At 35.5% G+C, this 20998-nt stretch overlaps 2 protein-coding genes across 2 annotated transcripts in view; one reads left to right on the top strand and one right to left on the bottom strand.

The window, feature by feature from the left end:
• The window catches only part of LOC110665923 (uncharacterized), a 34401-nt gene extending 16688 nt beyond the window's left edge, over window positions 1-17713 (top strand). Inside the window, exons 8-10 of the mRNA XM_058141223.1 lie at window positions 14340-14441; window positions 15241-15300; window positions 17423-17713. Coding sequence (XP_057997206.1) covers window positions 14340-14441; window positions 15241-15300; window positions 17423-17560 — 300 coding nt within the window. The 3' untranslated portion in view covers window positions 17561-17713. The remainder of the gene's footprint in view (window positions 1-14339; window positions 14442-15240; window positions 15301-17422) is intronic.
• Window positions 17714-18309: 596 nt separating this feature from the next.
• Window positions 18310-20399, bottom strand: LOC110665922 (uncharacterized). Its single transcript, XM_058141189.1, has 4 exons — window positions 19398-20399; window positions 19062-19286; window positions 18721-18957; window positions 18310-18639 (listed from the first exon to the last, which is right to left on the bottom strand). The coding sequence occupies exons 1-4, from the start codon at window positions 20397-20399 to the stop codon at window positions 18310-18312; spliced, it is 1794 nt and encodes a 597-aa protein (XP_057997172.1).
• Window positions 20400-20998: the final 599 nt, after the last annotated feature.

Raw genomic sequence — 20998 nt, 5'->3', positions numbered from 1 at the left:
CCTCATTAATAGTGGTTTGCTTCAGCTTTGAATTTTTTCTATCCTGTACCGCCTTTGCAGCACTTTTGGCAAAAAATAAATCTATTGGACCCTTTGTCCTTGCCTTCTTTTGAACCTTACTATTTCCTTTTGAGCCTCTAAGAATTGTCCCAACATCATCTTCATCTTCGTCATCTCCAAGAATTTCAACATCCTCATAATCAGGCAATTTATCTAAGGTCTTTGCTGAAGCCTTTTGCTGCATATACTCTTGTAGCTCTTCACGCACATGTGTTGGACACTTCTTACACATTGTAGCATTTCGAAATCCTCCAACCAAATGCTGTTTAGCTCGAAATATCCCTCCTTTTGTAACTTTGCTACAAAAGTTACAAGCAACATCATTTCTATTGTTTGGATTCACCAAGTGGACATATTTCCATGCGGGATCTTTGTTGCTATTGTCAGTTTTAGCAGCGGTAGATGCTTCCGATTCCATCTTTGCAAAAATAAAATAAAAAGATAACAAAATTAATAATTTAACAAGTAACAACAAGCCAACAATAATATGCATACCAATTTATAGAACCATAATTCAATTATAATAATAGAAATTAACAATTTATGATAACACAAGCTCAATTACAATATTTCTAATAATTTCTAAGAAGACCTAATAACAATTAGCAAAAAAAAAATAGTCATAAAACATTTTTAATGCAATAATAAAACTAAAAGCTAATAAGAGTAATTGAATTAGCATATTATTAGCATCTCAAGTTGTCAAGTCTCAACTCTCAACATATTTTCATATATTCACAATAAATAATATGTCAAAATCACAAATTTATACTAAAAAGAAAAGGAAAAGAAAAACATTGCAGGGTAAGGACTAAGGAGAGAGCATGGCATTGGCAGCCAAAAAAAAAAAAAAAGATGCAGAAGAAGAATGTAGTGCAGAATCAGTGCAGGAAAGAGAGAGAGAGAGAGCATGGCAGCAAAAAAAAAAAAATTGCAGAAAACAAAGTGCAGTGCAGAAACACTGCAGGAGAGAGAGAGAGAGAGAGAGAGCATAGCAGTCCAAAAAAAAAAAAAAGAGAAGCAGAAACAGAAAGTGCAGTGCAGACACTACAGGAGGGAGAGAGAGAGAGAGCATGGCAGTCTAAAAAAAAAAAAAAAGGAAGCAGAAACAGAAAGTGCAGTGCAGAAGAGAGAGCATGGCAGTCCAAAAAAAAAAAAAAAGGAAGCAGAAACAGAAAGTGCAGTGCAGAAGAGGGAGCATGGCAGTCCAAAAAAAAAAAAAAAGGAAGCAGAAACAGAAAGTGCAGTGCAGAAACACTACAGGGGGAGAGAGAGAGAGCATGGCAGTCAAAAAAAAAAAAAAAGGAGAAGCAGAAAAAGAATACCCAGCACAGGAAAGGGAGAGAGAGAGAGAGAGAGAAGAAGAAGAAGAATAAGAAAAGAATAAGAAAAAATACGTACCAGGTTTGTTTGATCTCTCCCTTCACTCCTCTTCTTCTTCTTCTTCTTCTTCTTCTTCTTCTTCCTCTTTTTCTTCTTGTTCTTCTTTTTCTTCTTCTTTTTCTTTTTTTCTTTTTGCTGGCTGCTGGCTGCTGGACAAGTTTAAAAAAAAAACCCTAGCAGCCCATCCTTTTATAATGCGCCTTGCCTCATTGGGGCGCGCCTCGGTGCGCCTCGCGCCTCGGTGAGGTCTTGCGCCTCAGCTGCCCCGAGGCCCCTGGGGCTGCGCCTTGCGCCTGAGGCGCGCCTTTGATAACAGTGCATATGCCTATTTATATATAAGATTCCTAACTTTACAAGGAAACCTAATTTAATAGAAACTAATACAAATAGGAAATAAGATATATATAAGGAGAAAGAAATAATATTTTCTTTAATGTAGGGATTGAGATTCCAACAGTTCATTAAGTGTATGTGTATTGCACCACTATTTAAAAAATGTTGTTTAATCTAGAGATTTCTAGTGCCGATTTGCCATGTGAGTGAGTTTTAACATAAGCCATCATTAGATGAGAAATCAAAGCTATTATACATAAGGGGAAGAAAACAAGTTGTTGAAGGTTGGTGTTTCTCTATAAAAAACCTGCTAGTTCTCTATTCATCTTTACTGTTTCAATTTTCCTTTCTTCTTGTTCAAGCACCTTTCGTTTTTTTTTTCCTCATCTATTTTTCTCATATATTTACTCAATCTAAAAATAATGGCCAAGGCCCTCTTCTCTTTATCGTGCAAAGGTAGTCTCTACCTGTCTTTTGGTCCCTTTTTTCCCCTTTTTCCAATTATTTTTTCCTACCATTTCTGTATGCCATTTCTGGCATCTTCTTTTGGATGCTTTTGTTTTCTAGATCTTTTTAAGAAAAATGTAGAGAAGATTAAGAAGAATGCACCAATTTAAATAATTAATATGAATTAGGAATAAAGGTCAATTTGCCTCTTGCTTTGTTATCAGGTGCGCCTCAAGCACAAGGCACACGGGCCTCCAGGTGTAGCGCCTCATCCAGGGAAAGGCGAGCGACCTCACCCAAGCGTAGGGAGGAACCAAATGCACCTAGGTATCCTCGAGAGACGTCAGGCCAAGGCTTTTAAAAATCGGCCCACATCCTTTTTTTTTTTTTGAGTTGTCCAACATAGAGCTAAGCCAACCCAAAACCTTTGATAGAAGAAGAAGAAGAAGAAGAAGAAGAGGAAAGAAGAGGAGGATCCTTACTTGTTGCTGCATGCCTCTCCATTTCAAAGATCTGCTCTCTAGATTTGTCTTTTTTTTTTTTCTTTTCCTTTTCTCTTCCTTCTCGCCTCATCTTTCTCCAGCCTTGTTTAAGCTTCTTTCTTTCCCTCTTCTCTTCTGTCACGCCTCATCTCTCTATAGCCCCATTTATGCTTTTTTTCCTCCTCTTCCTTCATGCCTCATCTCTTCCTTCATGCCTCATCTCTCTCTAACCCTGTTCATGCTTTTTCGTTCCTTCATTCTACTCTGTTGCTCTAGCTCTCGTTCTTTAAAATTGTCAATGGCTTGGTGTTAGATTTTTTTTTCTACTCTTCTCGCTTCTCTCTTTTCAGCTGTGTTTTTTTTTTCTCCAACCCACTATGACTCATTTTTGCTATTATGTTTCCCATTTTGAGTCTCACGTTTTTGCTTATTGTGCTAAATTCAACAGGTGGATGGTTCATATTTGAGACTAAGTGTTTGAGTAATAAATTAGAAGGAAAAATTAATTGCTAAATTCAACAAGTGGATGGTTCATATTTGAGACTAAGTGTTTGAATAATAAATTAGAAGGAAAAATTAATAATTAATTATGCAAAATATTTATTAATTTTCTGTTGATATAATTTTTTTATTTTTTGTTCAGATAATTTCCAATACAATTTTTTAAGCATCTCATTTTCATCAAATGAACATGTAATGATTTCACATACCTTTAACATATTATAATAGAAATATAAATAAGTTTAAGCAAATGTAATAATTTCATCAAATTATAATATAATTTTATGTAAAATATATCTTTCATGTAGTAATTTTATGTAAGTATACTGATAACAGATGCAAGTTTATGCATTTATATTTAGTGAAACTAAATATTTATATTAATATGATGTGGTTAATTCCATATAAGGTCTTGAATTTTCGTTTATTTAATTTTTTTTTCACCTCACCTCATTCAAGCGCGCGCCTGTGCCTTGTGCCTAGCCTCCAGGACCCCTTGGTGCCTTGAGCCTTTGATAACTATGGTCCCTTGAAACTGGGGTAAGGGACAATTGAATCCAAATTTGTAAATTTGAGTTAATTTCCCCCCTCAAATTGACAAATCATATCAATTGAACCAAAATTTGTGGTAGTGTAAAACATGTGCCCTTAAAGGAATAAAAATTAAATAAAAGAATAGGAAATGTTGGATATTTTACAATTTGATTTCTAAGTTTGTCAAAAACAGGCGGTTCCCTTTCTCTCTGCTCTTATTCTATCCCTCTCTCCCTCTTAAAGAACTACAACAATGGCATAATGCTCAAATGAATCCATCACTGCCACCACCACAAAAATCAATAAATTCTAATCTCATATCAAAATTAATAAAGCATGATAATTTCAAAATTAACCAACCTTAAATCAAAAAATCCAAAATCAAAAAATCATATTAGTTTCAAAATTAAAAACTCTGAAATATCACCAAACAAATCCTTAAAATCAAAGTTTCCAAAACCCATTAAACACCAAAAAATTTCACAAATAACCCAACAACACTACATTTTTAGCATCATTACCTCTCTACACCAAAAGGAGAAGCTTAAAACAATTATCATTTCTAAATTGAGCACAACTGGCATAAACACAATCAAATAGCTAGACAAATATTGTAGCATATACATTCAACTTAAAGGATGTTTGGTTTAGCTTATGAAAATTAGTTTATAAGCTAATTTAAGTTTATAAGCATTTAAAATTTTAAACAATTATGTATTTGTTTAAGGTGCTTATAAATGATTAATACGAAGCTATCATGTTTGGTAAAAAATAATTTATAAGCATATTTATTGTAAAATTATTAAAAAGGATATTAAACGAGATATATGGTGAAATTTTAAAAATTAAATGAGAGTAATATAGTAAAATATTTTGTCAAAATAGTTTATAGTAGAGTGTTTATAAGCATCAAAATGAAAAGCTAGTCCCACTTAGCGCTTTCTATATACATATATATATATATATATATATATATATATATATATATATATATATATATATATATATATATATATATATGTAGAAGCTCAACTTATAGGCCCAAAAAATATTATAAACAAAAAGATGAGCTTATTTTAGAGCTTATATAAGTTGGTTTGACAATCTTATAAATTAAGACAAACATCCTTTCGATTACTCAATGTAAATGGGGAAAAAAAAATTGTTATAGAAAGAAATGAAAATGGGATTTGTAGAAAGAACCTTTTTTTTTTTTAACCTGAAGTAGAGATTTTGACAAAAGAGCAAAGGAAAAAGATGTAGTGAAGTCAAGAAGAGTGGTACGAGAAGCATTAGTATTGCAATTGGATAAAAGAGCAGAGGAAGAAGAAGAGGCAGTGATGACAGAAGAACTAGTGGTAGAGATTGCGTTAGCTCGACCTTCTCTTTTATGTCCTTAAGCAATAATACTTATTTCATAGTTGGTTTTTGTATGAGCCTTTTCTGCCTTAATCTCTCATCCACCGTTCAATAACCCTATTGCTTTGCTCCTCCACAGACCAGATTCGACCCTTCTAGATTTGTAATCTAATCAATCCAATTCTTCTTAGCACAAGAAATTTTTCATGAAAATGGAGAAAGGGAGGATGGCTAGGGAGATCTGTAGGTGGTGAGACAAAGGAAGGGAGGAGGATGAATGGGTGGAATAAGTAAAATGATATTTTCTCTCTGTAGGGATTAAAACATTAATTTCTCTCGCACAATTCATCTTTTTATTTATAATTTAGTTGTCTCATTGGCTTCTTAGCGCGTTCTTTACAGTTAGGGCAAATTTGAGCTTAATTGCCGTAGTTTGCTAAGTTTTGGGTTTCATTGACCCAACTTTACAAATTTGGATTTAATTGTCCTTGGTTGCCAATTTCATGGGGCAATTCCATATGAATTGCATGATGTTAAAGCATACTATATTGTGCTTGATGAAGACTATTACTTAGGAATTTAAGACTATGGTTTAAGTATTGGTAACATCAAAAGTTTTATTAGGATTGTGGTTTTGGTCTTTGTAACATCAAAAGTTTTATTTTTATTTTGGATTTCAAAAGCATTGGTTCTATTTAGGTTATGAACATGAGTAGTCTTATAAAAGATAGTTTTCTTCTATAATGAATGTTTGGTCTTAAATTTTATTTTTGTTGGCCTCACCTCAATCAAGCATGTGCTTGCACCTCTCACCTAGTCTCCAAGACCGTTTTCCACCTCATTGTGTATTGTACCTTTACACTCTGCTTGGATAAATTAAGAGAGGGGAAGGAAAATAAAGAAGAGAAAATAAAAATTATTTTCCTTTTTTTATTTTCCCTTCTTATGTTTGGATGAATAGAAAATAAAAAATAATAAAAGGAAAATAAATTTATTTTCCCCTGTTTGGGAGGAGAAGTGGAAAATAAATAATTGAAATTACCATTTTACCCTTATTTTAAGAATATATTATTTTTAATATATGACTAAAAATTTATAAATAATAATAAAACCAAACTTATTAAATAATTATAATATTCACTCATATCATCAACCAATGTTTATTTGACAGTGAAATAAGTAAAGAATATATTTTAATAAGCATACTGCATTATAATATATTTTTTTTATATAAAATTTTATTATTAGAACTTTTTTTTTTATCAACATTTAATATATCCAAAACCCCTTTAAGTAGTGTCCCTACTACTCTTGACAATTCAAAAGCCAAGCCAACGCCACAATGGCATTCCACAAATAAAAGCACGGAACAAAACAAGGAAGAATATATACCAAAACCAAGCACCATGTCTTCATCAAAAGCATGAACCAACGTTTCTTCAAGTAAATATTACAGCATCGACGTAAAGAGTAAAAACCAAGTCATTTGTTACACATTTGCATAAAAGGAGGATAATAAGGACTAAAGAGCAACAAGATTTTAAATAATAGTTGGCTCAATTTTCTAAAATACAGAAAGAAACAAAGATAAAAGGTTAAAGGTTTTGAGGTTGTTTCTATCAGTCCCAAACTTCTGTTTCTAAGATGTTTTCATGCATGGTCAATTCACCAACTCAATCTGGGTTTCACTCTAATCCATTATTCTCAACTTTATATGATAAAGCAGAATTTCAAAGCTCGGTACACTGAGGAGCTCCATGCTTTTTATAGGTATGATGTCTGTATATTGCAAGCATCACAAGTATTAGAGAAAAGCACATGTATGATTAAATGTTCCTCAATTTATAGTAAGAGAGATGACAGATCTCAAGAACCAAGAAATTCTTAATGCTAAATCAACTTGAGAAATACAGATTTGAAGTTGTATTCCTCAACTTGGCCTCGGCTCTCTCTTTTGCCTTTTGCCAAGCTAATGAGGTGACTTTAAGCCCCAACTCCACAAATTTGCCCTATTCGGCTAACACTGAACACAACCTGAATTGCCATGAACTAAAGCCTCAACACTGAGCTACAAGGCCATCTCAAGCAGCACAAAACACAGGTGGATCTGTTTTCACAAATTTTAAAACAAGCAAAAAGCAATGAAAGGAAAAACACTTAATGAATAGGTTTGGCTGATGCCAATAATCTCAAAACTTTTAGATTTACAAAGTCATCAATACATAAAGCGCAAATGCCATCTGCAATAATGCTGCAACCTTAGATTGCATGTACTTATTGCTTTTGCATCAACTTTTTTTCTTTAATGAAAATAATAAACTCCTTGAATGACTGCTAATTGTCCATCAGTAATATCAAATTGTAAATTTACTTCGAGAATCGTTATTGTATAGTTCTCTTGCTGCTTAAGTTAAACAAATTCAAATGACTGCTAATTGTCCACAGGGAATCCAAGTACTACAACTTATATATAAATATTCAGTACTTGAGAAATGAACACCTTGGTTTTAAAATTATTAAGAATCAAATGTCAGTAAGCCTCAGGCAATGCTCCAATGGCTTTTTAGTCCTTGATGTCATGTCTAGTAATAAAGCTTGTTACAAAAAAACTGCAACCAAGATTAGCTGATTGATTGATATGGTAAGTTGTATATTTCCACTCTCCACCTCTTTAGAAGCTTAGAAATCTGTAAACATTTTAATATAGCAAACAAGAAAAGAATAATTTATTGACAAAAAGAGAAGAAAATACAAATTTGTTTGAGTTTTGGCAAACCAAAAACTACTTTGTCTCTTGATCCCACACTAGCTACTACCTATACCAGCCCTTTCTCTTGATCAGAACCTTTTTTATGAGAGAGCCAAGACTAAAATAAGTAATATAATAATAAATCTTTCCTGGACAAAATATGCAATATCTCAACCACCATAATTTCAATTGTCAATATTTGAATAGTGAAAATCAAAAGGAAAATAGTGAAAAAAAGAAGGTAAGGCTGGTGGATATTCCAATAGGAAGAGCTCACGATATGGTGTTAATTGTTTACACCCACAATTCGGTGAACAAATAAATTAAATCAGTAATTTCTGCTTAATTAAAGAGAATGAACAAATTAATTCAATGTCTAATGTGCAGAACCTAAACAAAAAACAAATGACAAGTTTAGAATCAAAGTTAAGCAAAGGTAATGTTAATCTGCTCACCAATTTGTGTTAGCCGTAGTTTGATTCTTTGTGTAGAAAGAAATAATTCTCATTGATTTCAATTAATCTGTACATGGGTATATATATACAATTGATTCCTATAATTGTGTTCTACTAATTAGGAAGAAATCCTAAATAGGAATACAGAATACAGAATATACAGAGAAATAATATAGTGATTGACTTTCCATAACATAGTGATTGACTTTCCATAACACTCCCCCTCAAGTTGGAGCATAGATGTTAATCATGCCCAACTTGTTACAAATGTAGTCAATCCTAGTTCCATTCAGAGCTTTTGTGAAAATATCTCCTAACTGCTCTCTAGTTTTGATGTGTCCTGTTGAGATGATCTGTTGTTGAATTTTTTCACGAATAAAGTGACAATCAATCTCAATATGTTTGGTCCGCTCATGAAACACCGGATTAGAAGCAATATGAAGAGCAGCTTGATTATCACACCACAATTTTGCAGGCAGGGAGGTCTTAAAACCTGTCTCATCTAGTAATTGAAGTATCCACATTACCTCACATACTGATTGTGCCATGGCTCTGTATTCGGATTCAGCACTAGATCGAAAAACTACATTATGCTTCTTGCTTCTCCAAGACACCAAATTTCCTCCAATAAAAACGCAATATCCAGTAGTTGACCTCCTGTCAACCTTAGATCCAGCCCAGTCGGCATCTGAAAAACATTCAACATTCAAATGCCCATGATTACCATATAGCAAACCTCTTCCTGGAGCGCCCTTCAGATAACACAAGATTTGTTCCAAGGTTTCCCAATGAGCAACAGTTGGGGAAGACATAAACTGACTTACCACACTAACGGCATAAGCAATGTCAGGACGAGTAACTGTAAGGTAGTTCAATTTTCCTACCAATCTCCTGTATCTATCTGGATCTTCAAACAACTCACTATCCCCTGCTAACAGTTGTAAAGTTGGAGTCATTGGTGCGCTACAAGGCTTAGCACCTAATTTTCCTGTCTCTGTCAATAGATCGATGACATATTTTCTTTGAGACAAGAAAATACCCTTCTTACTTCTTATAACTTCGATACCCAAGAAATACTTTAACAATCCCAAGTCTTTGGTCTGAAACTGAGTTTGGAGGAAGGTTTTAAGAGATGAAATACCTGCAGAGTCACTCCCAGTGATGACAATGTCATCCACATAGACTACCAAGAAAATTAGACCAGCCTCAGATTGCCTATAAAATACTGAGTGATCACACTTACTCTTTTGCATACCAAATTCCTGTACTGCTTTACTGAATCTCCCAAACCATGCCCTAGGACTTTGTTTTAAGCCATAAAGAGACTTCCGAAGCCTACAAACTTTACCCAACTCCCCCTGAGCAACAAACCCAGGTGGTTGCTCCATATACACCTCCTCCTGAAGATCACCATGAAGGAAAGCATTCTTGATATCCAATTGATGCAGGGGCCAATCATATGTAGCTGCTAAAGAGATAAACAAGCGAATAGAAGTAAGTTTAGCTACAGGAGAAAAAGTATCAGAGTAATCAACCCCATATGTCTGAGCATATCCTTTTGCGACAAGGCGTGCTTTTAACCTAGCCACAGAACCATCAGGATTTACCTTTACTGTAAATACCCATTTGCAACCAATAACTTTCTTACCAGTGGGTAAAGTCAATAGTTCCCATGTACCATTAGCATCTAAAGCCTCCATTTCCTCTTTCATAGCATCACACCAGCCAGGATGAGACAGTGCCTCATTAATAGTATTAGGGATAGGAACAGAGTCTAACGAAGTAACAAAACACCGAGAACAAGAAGACAATTGATTATAAGAAACAAAAGAAGAGATAGGGTAAGTACATGAACGTTTACCTTTACGAAGAGCAATGGGTAAGTCTAGATCAGAATAATGATTAACATGAGGTACAGGATCTCCCAACGAAGTAGCTGGTGGAGGATCTGAGTCAGGAATCTCCAATCTCCTGGAATAAACATGAACAACGGGAGGTCGAGTAGATCTAGAGACAGAAGGAACAGGCTGTGGGAGAGGATTAGACATTGGTTGAACAGTATATATTAAGAGATCATCCTCCTCCCCCTGACTCTCATACACAGATGATGGAGGAAAAAATGGAGTGGACTCAAAAAATGTGACATCTGCAGAAACAAGATAACGATTAATAGTAGGAGAGAAACAACGGTACCCTTTTTGGAGCCGGGAGTACCCAAGGAAGACACATTTGAGAGATTTTGGATCCAATTTAGTAACCTGTAGACGAACATCACGCACAAAACAGGTACAACAAAAAATACGGGGTTCAATAGGGAACAAAGATTTTGTAGGAAACAAAGTAGTATAAGGAATATCCCCATTAAGGACAGAAGACGGCATACGATTGATTAAAAAACATGCCGTAGGAACTGCATCCGCCCAAAAGTGTTTAGGTACTTTCATCTGAAAAAGAAGAGCACGAGTTATCTCAAGAAGATGACGATTTTTTCTTTCGGCCACGCCATTTTGGGATGGGGTATCCACACAGGAAGACTGATGAAGAATGCCATTTTGTGTCATATAAGGCTGAAATTGTGCTGAAAAGTATTCTTTGGCATTGTCACTTCTTAATATGCGCACAGAAATATTAAATTGAGTTTTGATTTCATTACAAAAGGCACAAAAGATAGAAAACAACTCAGAACGATTCTTCATTAAATATAACCAGGTAACACGAGAGTAATCATCAACAAAAGTAACAAAATAACGAAATCCAGTTTTAGATGTAACAGAAAAAGGACCCCAAACATCAGAATGAACTAACTCAAAAGGGGATGAAGCCCGTTTATTGACTCTAGACACAGAAGGCAAACAATGATGTTTTGCAAACTGACACGACTCACATTCTAGTACTGATAAGACTGAAATTGAGGATACAGCTTCTTCATGGTAGACAAAGAAGGATGACCCAATCTACAATGAGTTTCAAGAGGTGTTAAGGTACTGGAGCAAACAAGCGACTACGGTACATGATTTTCCAGAATGTAAAGACCACCTGACTCGCGTCCTCTACCAATAATCTGCTTCGTCGTAAGATCCTGAAACAAACACTGGTAAAAAAAAAAGGAAACAGAACAATTTAAGGTACGAGTAAGTTTACTAACAGAAAGTAGATTAAAAGAGAATTTTGGTAGACACAAAACAGAAGACAAAGAAATTGACGAAGTCGGGTTCGCAGTTCCAGAACCCATGACACAAGAAGTAGAACCATCAGCTAAAGTAACAGTAGAGGAAGTGAGATTAGACTGAAAAGCAGATAGAAGACTAGAATTACTTGTCATGTGATCTGTCGCACCAGAATCAATAACCCATTTGGATGAAGAAGACACAAGGCATGTAGTGGATTTACATGACTCAGCGATCGTAGTGACAGGGGAACTGGTAGGCTTTAGAGATGCCTGATACTGGAAAAATTGTGCAAAATCCTCTGCAGATACCAAAATAGTTTTCTCAGAGGAAGATACTGTAGAATTCTCTGCTGCCATATTTGCCATCTGTGAACGCTGATTTTTCCTCTGAAGTTGCGGACAATTATATTTTGTATGGCCAGGCTCATGGCAATAATAACAAATGACTCCTCTTGAGTCCTGATTAGAACTAGCCTCTCCATTACGCTGATTACTTTTATTGCCTGTAATTCCTCCTCTACTTCCTCTTCTATTACCTTGTTGTTCATTTGGATTACGGCTAATAAGAGCACTACTGGCAGGCTGTGAAGATTGAGTACTCTCTTTACGAAGGACCCGTGTGAACGTTTCATGCAAAGAGGAAATTTCAGAACTGGAGAGAATCTGAGATTTAGCAGTCTCATACTCTGAAGGAAGGCCTGCAAGAAAACTCATAACAGCCAGTTGCTCCCGTTGGGCCTGCTGAACTTTCACATTAGGACTAAAAGGCAACAATACATTAAGTTCCTCATATACCCGTTTAAAATCCATAAAATAAGCCGTGAGAGACTTATCCTCTTTCTCAACACGGTAGAATGCCTTACAAACACGGGAGATATTCCCTTTACCAGAATACAGAAAATCTAAGTAATCCATCAATTCCTTAACAAATTCACAGTGATTAATTAAACTAATTACCTCACTATGAATCGAGTTCCGAAGCTGCAAAAACAACCGAGCATCCTCCCTTAGCCAAGTTTATCGTGTATCATCAGTGGGTGGATCGTTAGTAAGGTGATCATCCTTATCAATGCTACGCAAATAGACCCTAACAGTCTTACTCCACTCCAGGTAATTCGAACCATTAAGTTTGTGTTCCTTGATCTTAGTCATCACCGGAATCACATCAGAAATAACATTCTTATTGTCTGCCATTTGTTGAGACAAAGAAAACTAACCGAAGCGCTCAGAAGCCCTTTAATGGTATACTGGATCAGGCAACAACACACAGTGGTGGAATGAGGGAACGGCCCTGAGCTGGGTAGTGAGAACAAATAGTCACCCTAGATTGATGACCTGCTCTGATACCATGTAGAAAGAAATAATTCTCATTGATTTCAATTAATCTGTACATGGGTATATATATATAATTGATTCCTATAATTGTGTTCTACTAATTAGGAAGAAATCCTAAATAGGAATACAGAATACAGAATATACAGAGAAATAATATAGTGGTTGACTTTCCATAACATAGTGATTGACTTTCCATAACACTTTGCAGGGAATGTAGTGCTCTTCTGTATTAGAGGTTTCTTGAGTGATCACAAGGGACGCAAAGTATTGGTTTGAAAGCAATGGCGTGGTAATCACCCATAATAGAGGTGGGAAGCTTTGGCAACTACTCTTTGTTGTCCGATCTTTCAAAGTCTTCCTTTTTGGTGAAGGAACAACCTAAGGAAGGCAAATCCATGCTTGAGGAAGGATCTTCAATCGTTTTTGCAATGGTAGATGGGAAGGAATTTTTGGTAGATGATTAGATTTGGACACTCTTCTATCATGAACCCTAGAGTTTGTGAGAAAGGAAAAACTCCCTAAACACCGATGCAAAAAATGGTAACAAAATCAGCAGGGTAATTACGTAATTTTACAAGTGGAATGCCACTTTTCACCTCTGATTCCTTATTTTCTCTCCAATTTGGAGAGAAATATTCAGGAGAAAAGAAGGCTTATTTTCCCTTCCATCCTTATTTTCCTTCTCTTATCCAAATAAAGGAAACTGTCTTGTCAACCTTATTTTCCCTTGGATATTTTCCTTCCTCTCCTTTTTCCACCTATCCAAACACACTGTTAATAGCTATACTCTGTGTGCTTTGAACATCCTTTTTCTTTTCTTAAAAAAGTGATTGGCATTTTTCTATTATTGTTAGTAATTTGCATTTATATGTATATTATGTTATTTTGATCCAAAAAATCCCTCTACATCTGCATAAGCATATTTCATTCATATTAAGTACTGATCATACCAAAGAAGCCTTGTTAAGAAAAAGAAAACTCCAAAGAAGCCTACCCAACCATACTCATTTCAAGGATTGCTAACATTCTATGTTCCCGTTTTCATTCCACGTGCCAGAGCAATCTAGGAAACATCATTGTAGCCGTGAGGATTCTCTAACAACATGCAATTAGTTTTACATTGACCATCAACCTATTGCAGTCCTTCTCTACCCTATCTATGGGAAACGTCTTTCAAATGGTGAATGCTGTGCGCATACAAGTATTGAGTGATAGAGAGTGCTAAGTACTCTTTGCCACTTATGAATGGATGCAATAAATGCAGACATTCAATAAAATCTATTAGTGGTCTGCATTTCCATGCAGCCACTTGTTTTCACACTTGAGTTTTTTTATCAATATTTATCATTGGTAAATATCTATTCTTTTATCTTTGTAATTGTATTTCTAAACATCCACAAAGCTTAGAGGGCGAAAGTATAGCCATCTGTGTGCTTGTCCAGTTAGACCATGCAATGTATTGTTGAATGATTTGTCAGTGCTTCAGGTATCCCCATGTTCTTGTGGTACTGAGGTTTTCTGTTTGATTGCAGGGTCAAAAATCTCTGGCATTGGATACAGCTATTGGAATGTGGCAACTGCTGTTTGCTGAAAAACAATGGCCATTAGTTGATCACTGGTGCCAGTTTTTGCAGGTAATTTTTTGAATCCATATTTTATATATTGTTAATGAGTTATTCAAAATTTTTATGAATTATGATTTGGGTTATATAGATCTTAAGTTCTGTTTGAATTCTGCAAATGTAATTCTTATACTCTGAACTGTCATAAATGCCTTTCTATGAATAATCCCCATTGATTATGTTACCTGTTGGAATATGCATATCAAATTGGCAAATATCATCACATTTAACATGTCCAAGCCAGATGTATTCTTGTACTAAATAGTTTATTTGCCATTATGCCATAATTTTTTGGGCTCCACCTTAAGAGGACTAGGTGGCATTAACATAATCTGGTGTTAGCCTCAACAATAATAAGACTATCAGAGGGGGCTAATGGCACAAAAAAATGATGAGAGAATTTCCCAGTGAAAAAAAAATCTCATTTTTATAGTAAATTTTATGCCTTTGCTCTTAAATCTTATTTTATTGTGTTACCAACATGCAAGGGGCTTTAGAAAGGGAAAAGTGTGACAACAATTTGGAATCCACTTTATATGTGACCATTCCAAGCAAGGGATTGCATTTGCTCTTTGACTTGAAATGATGCAGTAATACATAACGATACTAATTAGTTAAGGATTTGTAATATACTCTGTCGAGGAGGAGAACACAAATGAATATGCACTTCATATATTAAACAAGTCTGGTTGGATTGATTCTGTGAACTCAATAAGCATGCTTCTATTGTCTATTTATATTTTTTACATTTCTTTTTGAATTTATATTCTTTTTCTTTTTTTTTTTTTTTTTTTAATGCCATTCATTTCAGGCTCGGCATAATAAAGCGATCTCTAGGGATACTTGGTCTCAATTATTGGAATTTACCAAGGTATGATGCAAACCATCAAATTAGAACTTTTTCCTTTTTTCTCTCATAATATAAAAAGATGATTAATGGGTGCCAAGGGGTTGCAATCGTGCATAGAGAACTTTCCTCATCTTCAAAAACTCATTTGTTCTTCCCTCTGCAAAAGATGTTAAGAGGGATACAAGGTGAAAGTACTCTTCCGTATGAATGTAAAAATTCTTTTCCAGGGAGAAGGAAGGAGGCATCAATTGTGAAGGATTTGAGCTGTTTTCCTGAAAGTTTTTCTGGGAATAGTGGAAATCAAAGTTTTAATTTTAAATATGACATCCTAAATGAAAATTGGGAACTTTCAACTTGTTTATTTGTGGAAAATTTTTATCTAAAATTTTTCAGTTTATTTTTTTTAATCTAATGGAATAGTTTTCCTAATTTCCAGAAAACAGTTTTTAGAAAATATGTTTTTTAGTTTCCAAATTTATGCTGATGTTGAGAAAATATTTTCTATTATTTTTCTGCATAAAACTTGACTAGTTTCTACTGCTTTCCCAATTGAAAAATATATGCACATTTATTATTTTTGTTAGTAGAGCAGAAAAATTGATGTTTTCCATAAATAATGATTATAGACACAATTCTTCCTAAATTTATGCTAACTAATCAGGAAGATGTACAAAGTTTATCTCTATCCATTTGATTCCTATCATACAACAACTTCCTATTTTGTAATGCTCCCCCTCAAGCTGGAGCATAGATATTAATTACGCCTAGTTTGTTACAAATTTAATCAACCTGAGCTCTGCTCAGAGCTTTTGTGAAGGTATCTCTCAACTGTTCTCTAATCTTGGTGTGTCTTGTTTAGATAATTTTCTATTGAATTGTTTCATGAATGAAGTGACAGTCAATCTTAATATGTTTAGTTCGCTGGAGAAACACGACTAGAAGTAATATGAAGAGGAGCTTGATTATCACACTATAATTTAGCTGGTAGGAGGTCTTAAGACCAACCTCATCTAGTTACTAAGAGATATCCATATTACTTCACACATAGATTGTGCCATGGCTCTATACTCTGATTCAACAGTAGCACTCTGATCTGTACCCTAGATGGGTGACCTAGAAAAGGCAGCAGTGTTAGGTACCATAACAGAGAAACAAAATATGTTTTTTTTTTTTTTGCCCCTTTGAAATTATTGCTCTGATACCATGTTATTGGAGCAGAAAAATTGAAGTTTTTCATAAATAATGATTACAGATATATTACACAGTTCTTCCTAAATTCATGCTAACTAATTAGGAAGATATACAACGTCTATCTCTATCAATTTGATTCCTATTGTGCAACAACTTCTTATTCTGTAACAACTTTTACCACAGCCTCTTCCTTCACGATTCACTTGGCAGTACCACATAACGCCACCACTACAACAATGATCGCCAACCACCATTATCACAACTGCAATCACTTGATCACCTATATCACTACCATCATTTTTGGCTTCATTATCACGTTAATATAGTCCACATCCACCTATGAGGATCCAATTTCATCACTACCACCAGCACCTCCCCCAAGCTTTATTTTGACAGCCACCTCATTGCCTGATATGAACCAGGTGTGCAGCAATTTAAGGAATTGGTACGATGAGCTTGTGGGAATGTGATCTCCAGCTGAGTTGTTAGGAAGTTATGTGAGAGAGGCACGTGTAAGGCTTAGCATGTTTTAGGGAAGAGAATTATAAATATGTTAGTTTCAGTAGGCAGGTGATATGAGCTGCGAATGTAACCAAAAACCCTCATTCTTGAATGCTATGAATTAAATGTGTTTCTTCTCTCTCTAAGTTAATGTTTCTGTGATTCTTCCTCTGTCTTCTTGATTTCTGGAATTGGTCCATAACATTGCCGCCTCCCACCACCATCACCACACTTTGACCATTATAATCATTACTCATTTTTTTTAGTGGTTTACAAAATTAATTGTCTAATACAATTACAATGTGTTAATAGAATTGTTTTCTAATTAGATTTAATCAGCAAAGGGAGCATGGAATATTGTTCTCATGAGTGTTCAAAGGTATATGTGTCCTGCGTGCTCATCTTTCATAACTGTTAACTTCTTTTTTTTTTTTTTTTCTCTCTTGTGCAGACAGTGGACTTCACATTATCAAATTATGATGTTGATGGAGCTTGGCCTCATCTTATAGATGAATTTGTTGAATACATGAATGAGAATGGCTTCATTCAAAAGGGTTATCAGTCCAAAGATTGGAGCCTAAAACGATAGTAGACTGTGGGAGTGCTTTTAACTCTATTTTTCCTAAAAGGAAAAAAAATAGACCCAAAAATGGATATATTTATAAATTTAAACTGTGTTTGGCAATTGGTGCACAACTTTTTTAGCTAATGAGATTGTTGATATGGCTTGACATTTTCTTCATTCTTGTGACAAAATTGATGAGAACCTACATGAAGTTAGACCAGGCCACCGAGCCAGTTCCCGTTAGAACCGACCCGGAACTGGTACCATGAAGCCCTCACAATTTTGGTTTAGGTCTTGGTTTTGGTCGAGTTTGATTTAGATCCTAATTGAACAGTCATTCTTTTTTTAGATTTTTTTTTAATTTTTTAAATGAAAAAAAGGTGGGTCGGCCTAGAATCGTTCGGTTCATTTATGGTTCGAGTCAAGGACAAGTTTGATTGGTTTTGGTTTGGTTTAAACCACATGAACTCACAAGAAGCTAGTGATAGGCTAGACCATCGACTGCTTCAGATAACAAGTTTCTTTTGTATGATTTTGATCATAGCATTACTTTAAGGTGAGTTTGAAGAAATTCAGCCTAATTTATCATGGGAAGTCACTTTTTACCATTATTTCTCAGAACATAGTCTATAATATGTAGTCTTCTTGACAAGAATGAAGAGAATGACGCAGAACAGCAAATGTTTCACTTGTGCATCTTGATTTATTAAATTAACTACTAATGATGGAAACACGTGTACTTTGTTTTTTTTATGAACTGCAATAATATTGCATTACAAGGCCAAAGCGGCATCAAATAACAACATACTCGAGATCTCATTTGGCGTGTTACATAACCAGTCACTTGGGAGAGAATCTCGAAACTTTAATCCAGATACAGTATGAGCCACCGAATTTACACTTCTGCTCACTAAAGAGAAGTCAATATTCTCAAAGGAAGATAGGAGAGTCTGAATAGTTTTAACAATTGCATGGATCTCCCAAAACACAACCTTCTGTGGATTTCGGATGGCAGTATAGAGGTTTGCGCAATCAGTTTCAACTATAATTGAAATAAAGCCTCTCGACAAAGCAAAATGAATAGCAGTCGTCAATGCTTGAGCCTCACTTGACAGGGGAGAGGCACAACAAAACTTCCCAGATATTCCATCTATCAACTTACCTCAAGAATCCCGAACGACTACAGCAATTGCTGACAAATAGGAATTTTCCTTCCAAGCTGCATCACCGTTAATTTTGAGTTTTCCAACAGGAGGTGGAGTCCATCTATTTGAAACTAAAGCTCTGTGAGGCGAGAGATACTGAGAAGAAATTGATTGCACCTGTAAAGATTCCGTTATACTCCTATGAAGATGATGAGATGTGGCCAGTGGATTAGGCTCCACTCCTTCAAAAACAGCTCTGTTCCTCTCCTTCCACACCTGCCATAATACCACAACAATAGAGATCATTAAGTCTTGAAAGCCTGGTTCCTCCCCGAATTCAGACCATAAGGAATCCCACCAAGCAGCAAAAGACCAAAAACCTGTTGGGTTAGGTTTGTAAGAACAAGGACTTGCAAACCAGACCGCTCTAGCATGTCCACACCAAAGCATTGATTACATATTGAACAGGTGGCATTAACTTTGATGCCCCTTCTGGCTAAGTTCTCCTTAACTGGCAAAATATTGTGAATTGCTTTCCATAAGAAATTTTGTAACTTTGGTTGAATTGGTAACTTCCAGGTCTTGTGCCGCAGGTTTGGAGATATCTGGCGAGAATGAGATGGTTCTACAAAATTAGACAATTGAATCTCTTAGTTAACTAGTACTTTGTAACCCGATCGAACAGTATACCTCCCAGAATTCTCATAGTGCCATACCAGATAATCCTCATTGCCACGGGGAGCAATGGGAATGGACAAGATAGTCTTTGCAGTTGAGGGATTGAATAATTGGCACACTAGCCCGACATTCCAAGCCAAACTATCCTGGTGCATCAAATCAGAGACAATGTTGATATGAGGGGGACACTGAGAAGGTCTTGTTACTTTAAAATTATGACAAGGAATCCATGGGTCTGACCAAATTAATGTAGATGAACCATCTCCAATATTCACTCTCACTCCATGCCTCAGAACCTCTCGACCAGCCAACAGACCCTGCCAAATCCAAGAGCTCCGACGACCATGTGATGCATTCCGGAATGAAGAATTTGGGAAATATAAACCTTTAATGATTCTGCTCCACAAACTATTAGGATCTGTAATGAGTCTCCAGCTTTGTTCCGCCAAGCAAGACAAATTGAATTTCTCCAAATCCTTGAATCCCATGCCACCTCTGAATTTTGATCGGCAAGCCTTGTTCCAACTAAGCCAAGCCAACTTCCTTTCATTATCTTTTTGACCCCACCAAAATCTGGATATAATACTATTCATTTGTTCACAGAAACACTTAGGATAATGAAAAATTGCCATTGAATATGTGGGAATGGCACTGAGAACGGCTGTTATTAAGACTTCCCGAACCGCTTGGGATAACAACTTCTGCTTCCATGCTTGGGTCCTGGCTAGGATCTTTTCCTTCACACAATTTAGAGCTTGAGACTTCGACCTGCCCCACATTGCCGGAAGACCAAGGTACTTATCTGATTGAGTCATCTCGTTCATCCCAAAAAGATTAAGGATATGCTCATTGAGACGTGGAGGCGTGTACTTGCTGAATAAGATGTGAGATTTATGAAAATTGACTCGTTGACCTGTTGCCGCTGCATAGTCATGAATAATTGATTGAACATGGGCAGCCTCTTGCCGTGAAGCTCTTCCAAACAAAAGAGTATCATCTGCGAATAGCACATTAGTTATAGTTGGAGTATGTCTCGACATTTTAAGCCCTTGAATCCTCTGAAATGATTTTGCTTTTGAGATGAGGCATGAAAGAGCTTGAGAAACAAATAAGAACATGTATGAGGATAATGGATCCCCTAGCCGAAGCCCTCTAGATGGATTAAAGGTGGGGGGGTTGGGAACTCCATTAACTACTATTGAGAAGCTTGCTTTAGTTATACATTGCATTACTAGGTTCACTCATTCCTCTGCAAAGCCATATTGAAGAAGAGATTTCCTGAGGAACAGCCATTCCACTTGAAAACACGTGTACTTGCATATGCTACTGGCTTACCTTTGTATATGAATCACTAAAGAAAAAGTGGAAAAAATAATTTTTGGAATTGATGTTGTTAGAAGAAAGAATACAAGTAATGAAGGAAAGGATTGTGTATTTGCCTGTGTCTCTGATTTACAGAGATATTACATCTATTTATACATGAAAATATGAGTTAATTTAGACAATAATAATAATTGCTGTAATTATGCTACATAAATCTCCTATAATCATGCTAATTGCTATAATTATACTATACAAATCTCTTATAATCATACTACTTACTGTAATTATGCTAACAGATGTATAAACAGATATTGAT

This window comes from Hevea brasiliensis, chromosome 18 (assembly GCF_030052815.1).
Source record: "Hevea brasiliensis isolate MT/VB/25A 57/8 chromosome 18, ASM3005281v1, whole genome shotgun sequence".
Lineage (NCBI taxonomy): Eukaryota > Viridiplantae > Streptophyta > Magnoliopsida > Malpighiales > Euphorbiaceae > Hevea > Hevea brasiliensis.
The sequence above is the reverse complement of the archived record's forward strand: the minus strand, read 5'-3'. Positions and strand labels throughout refer to the sequence as shown.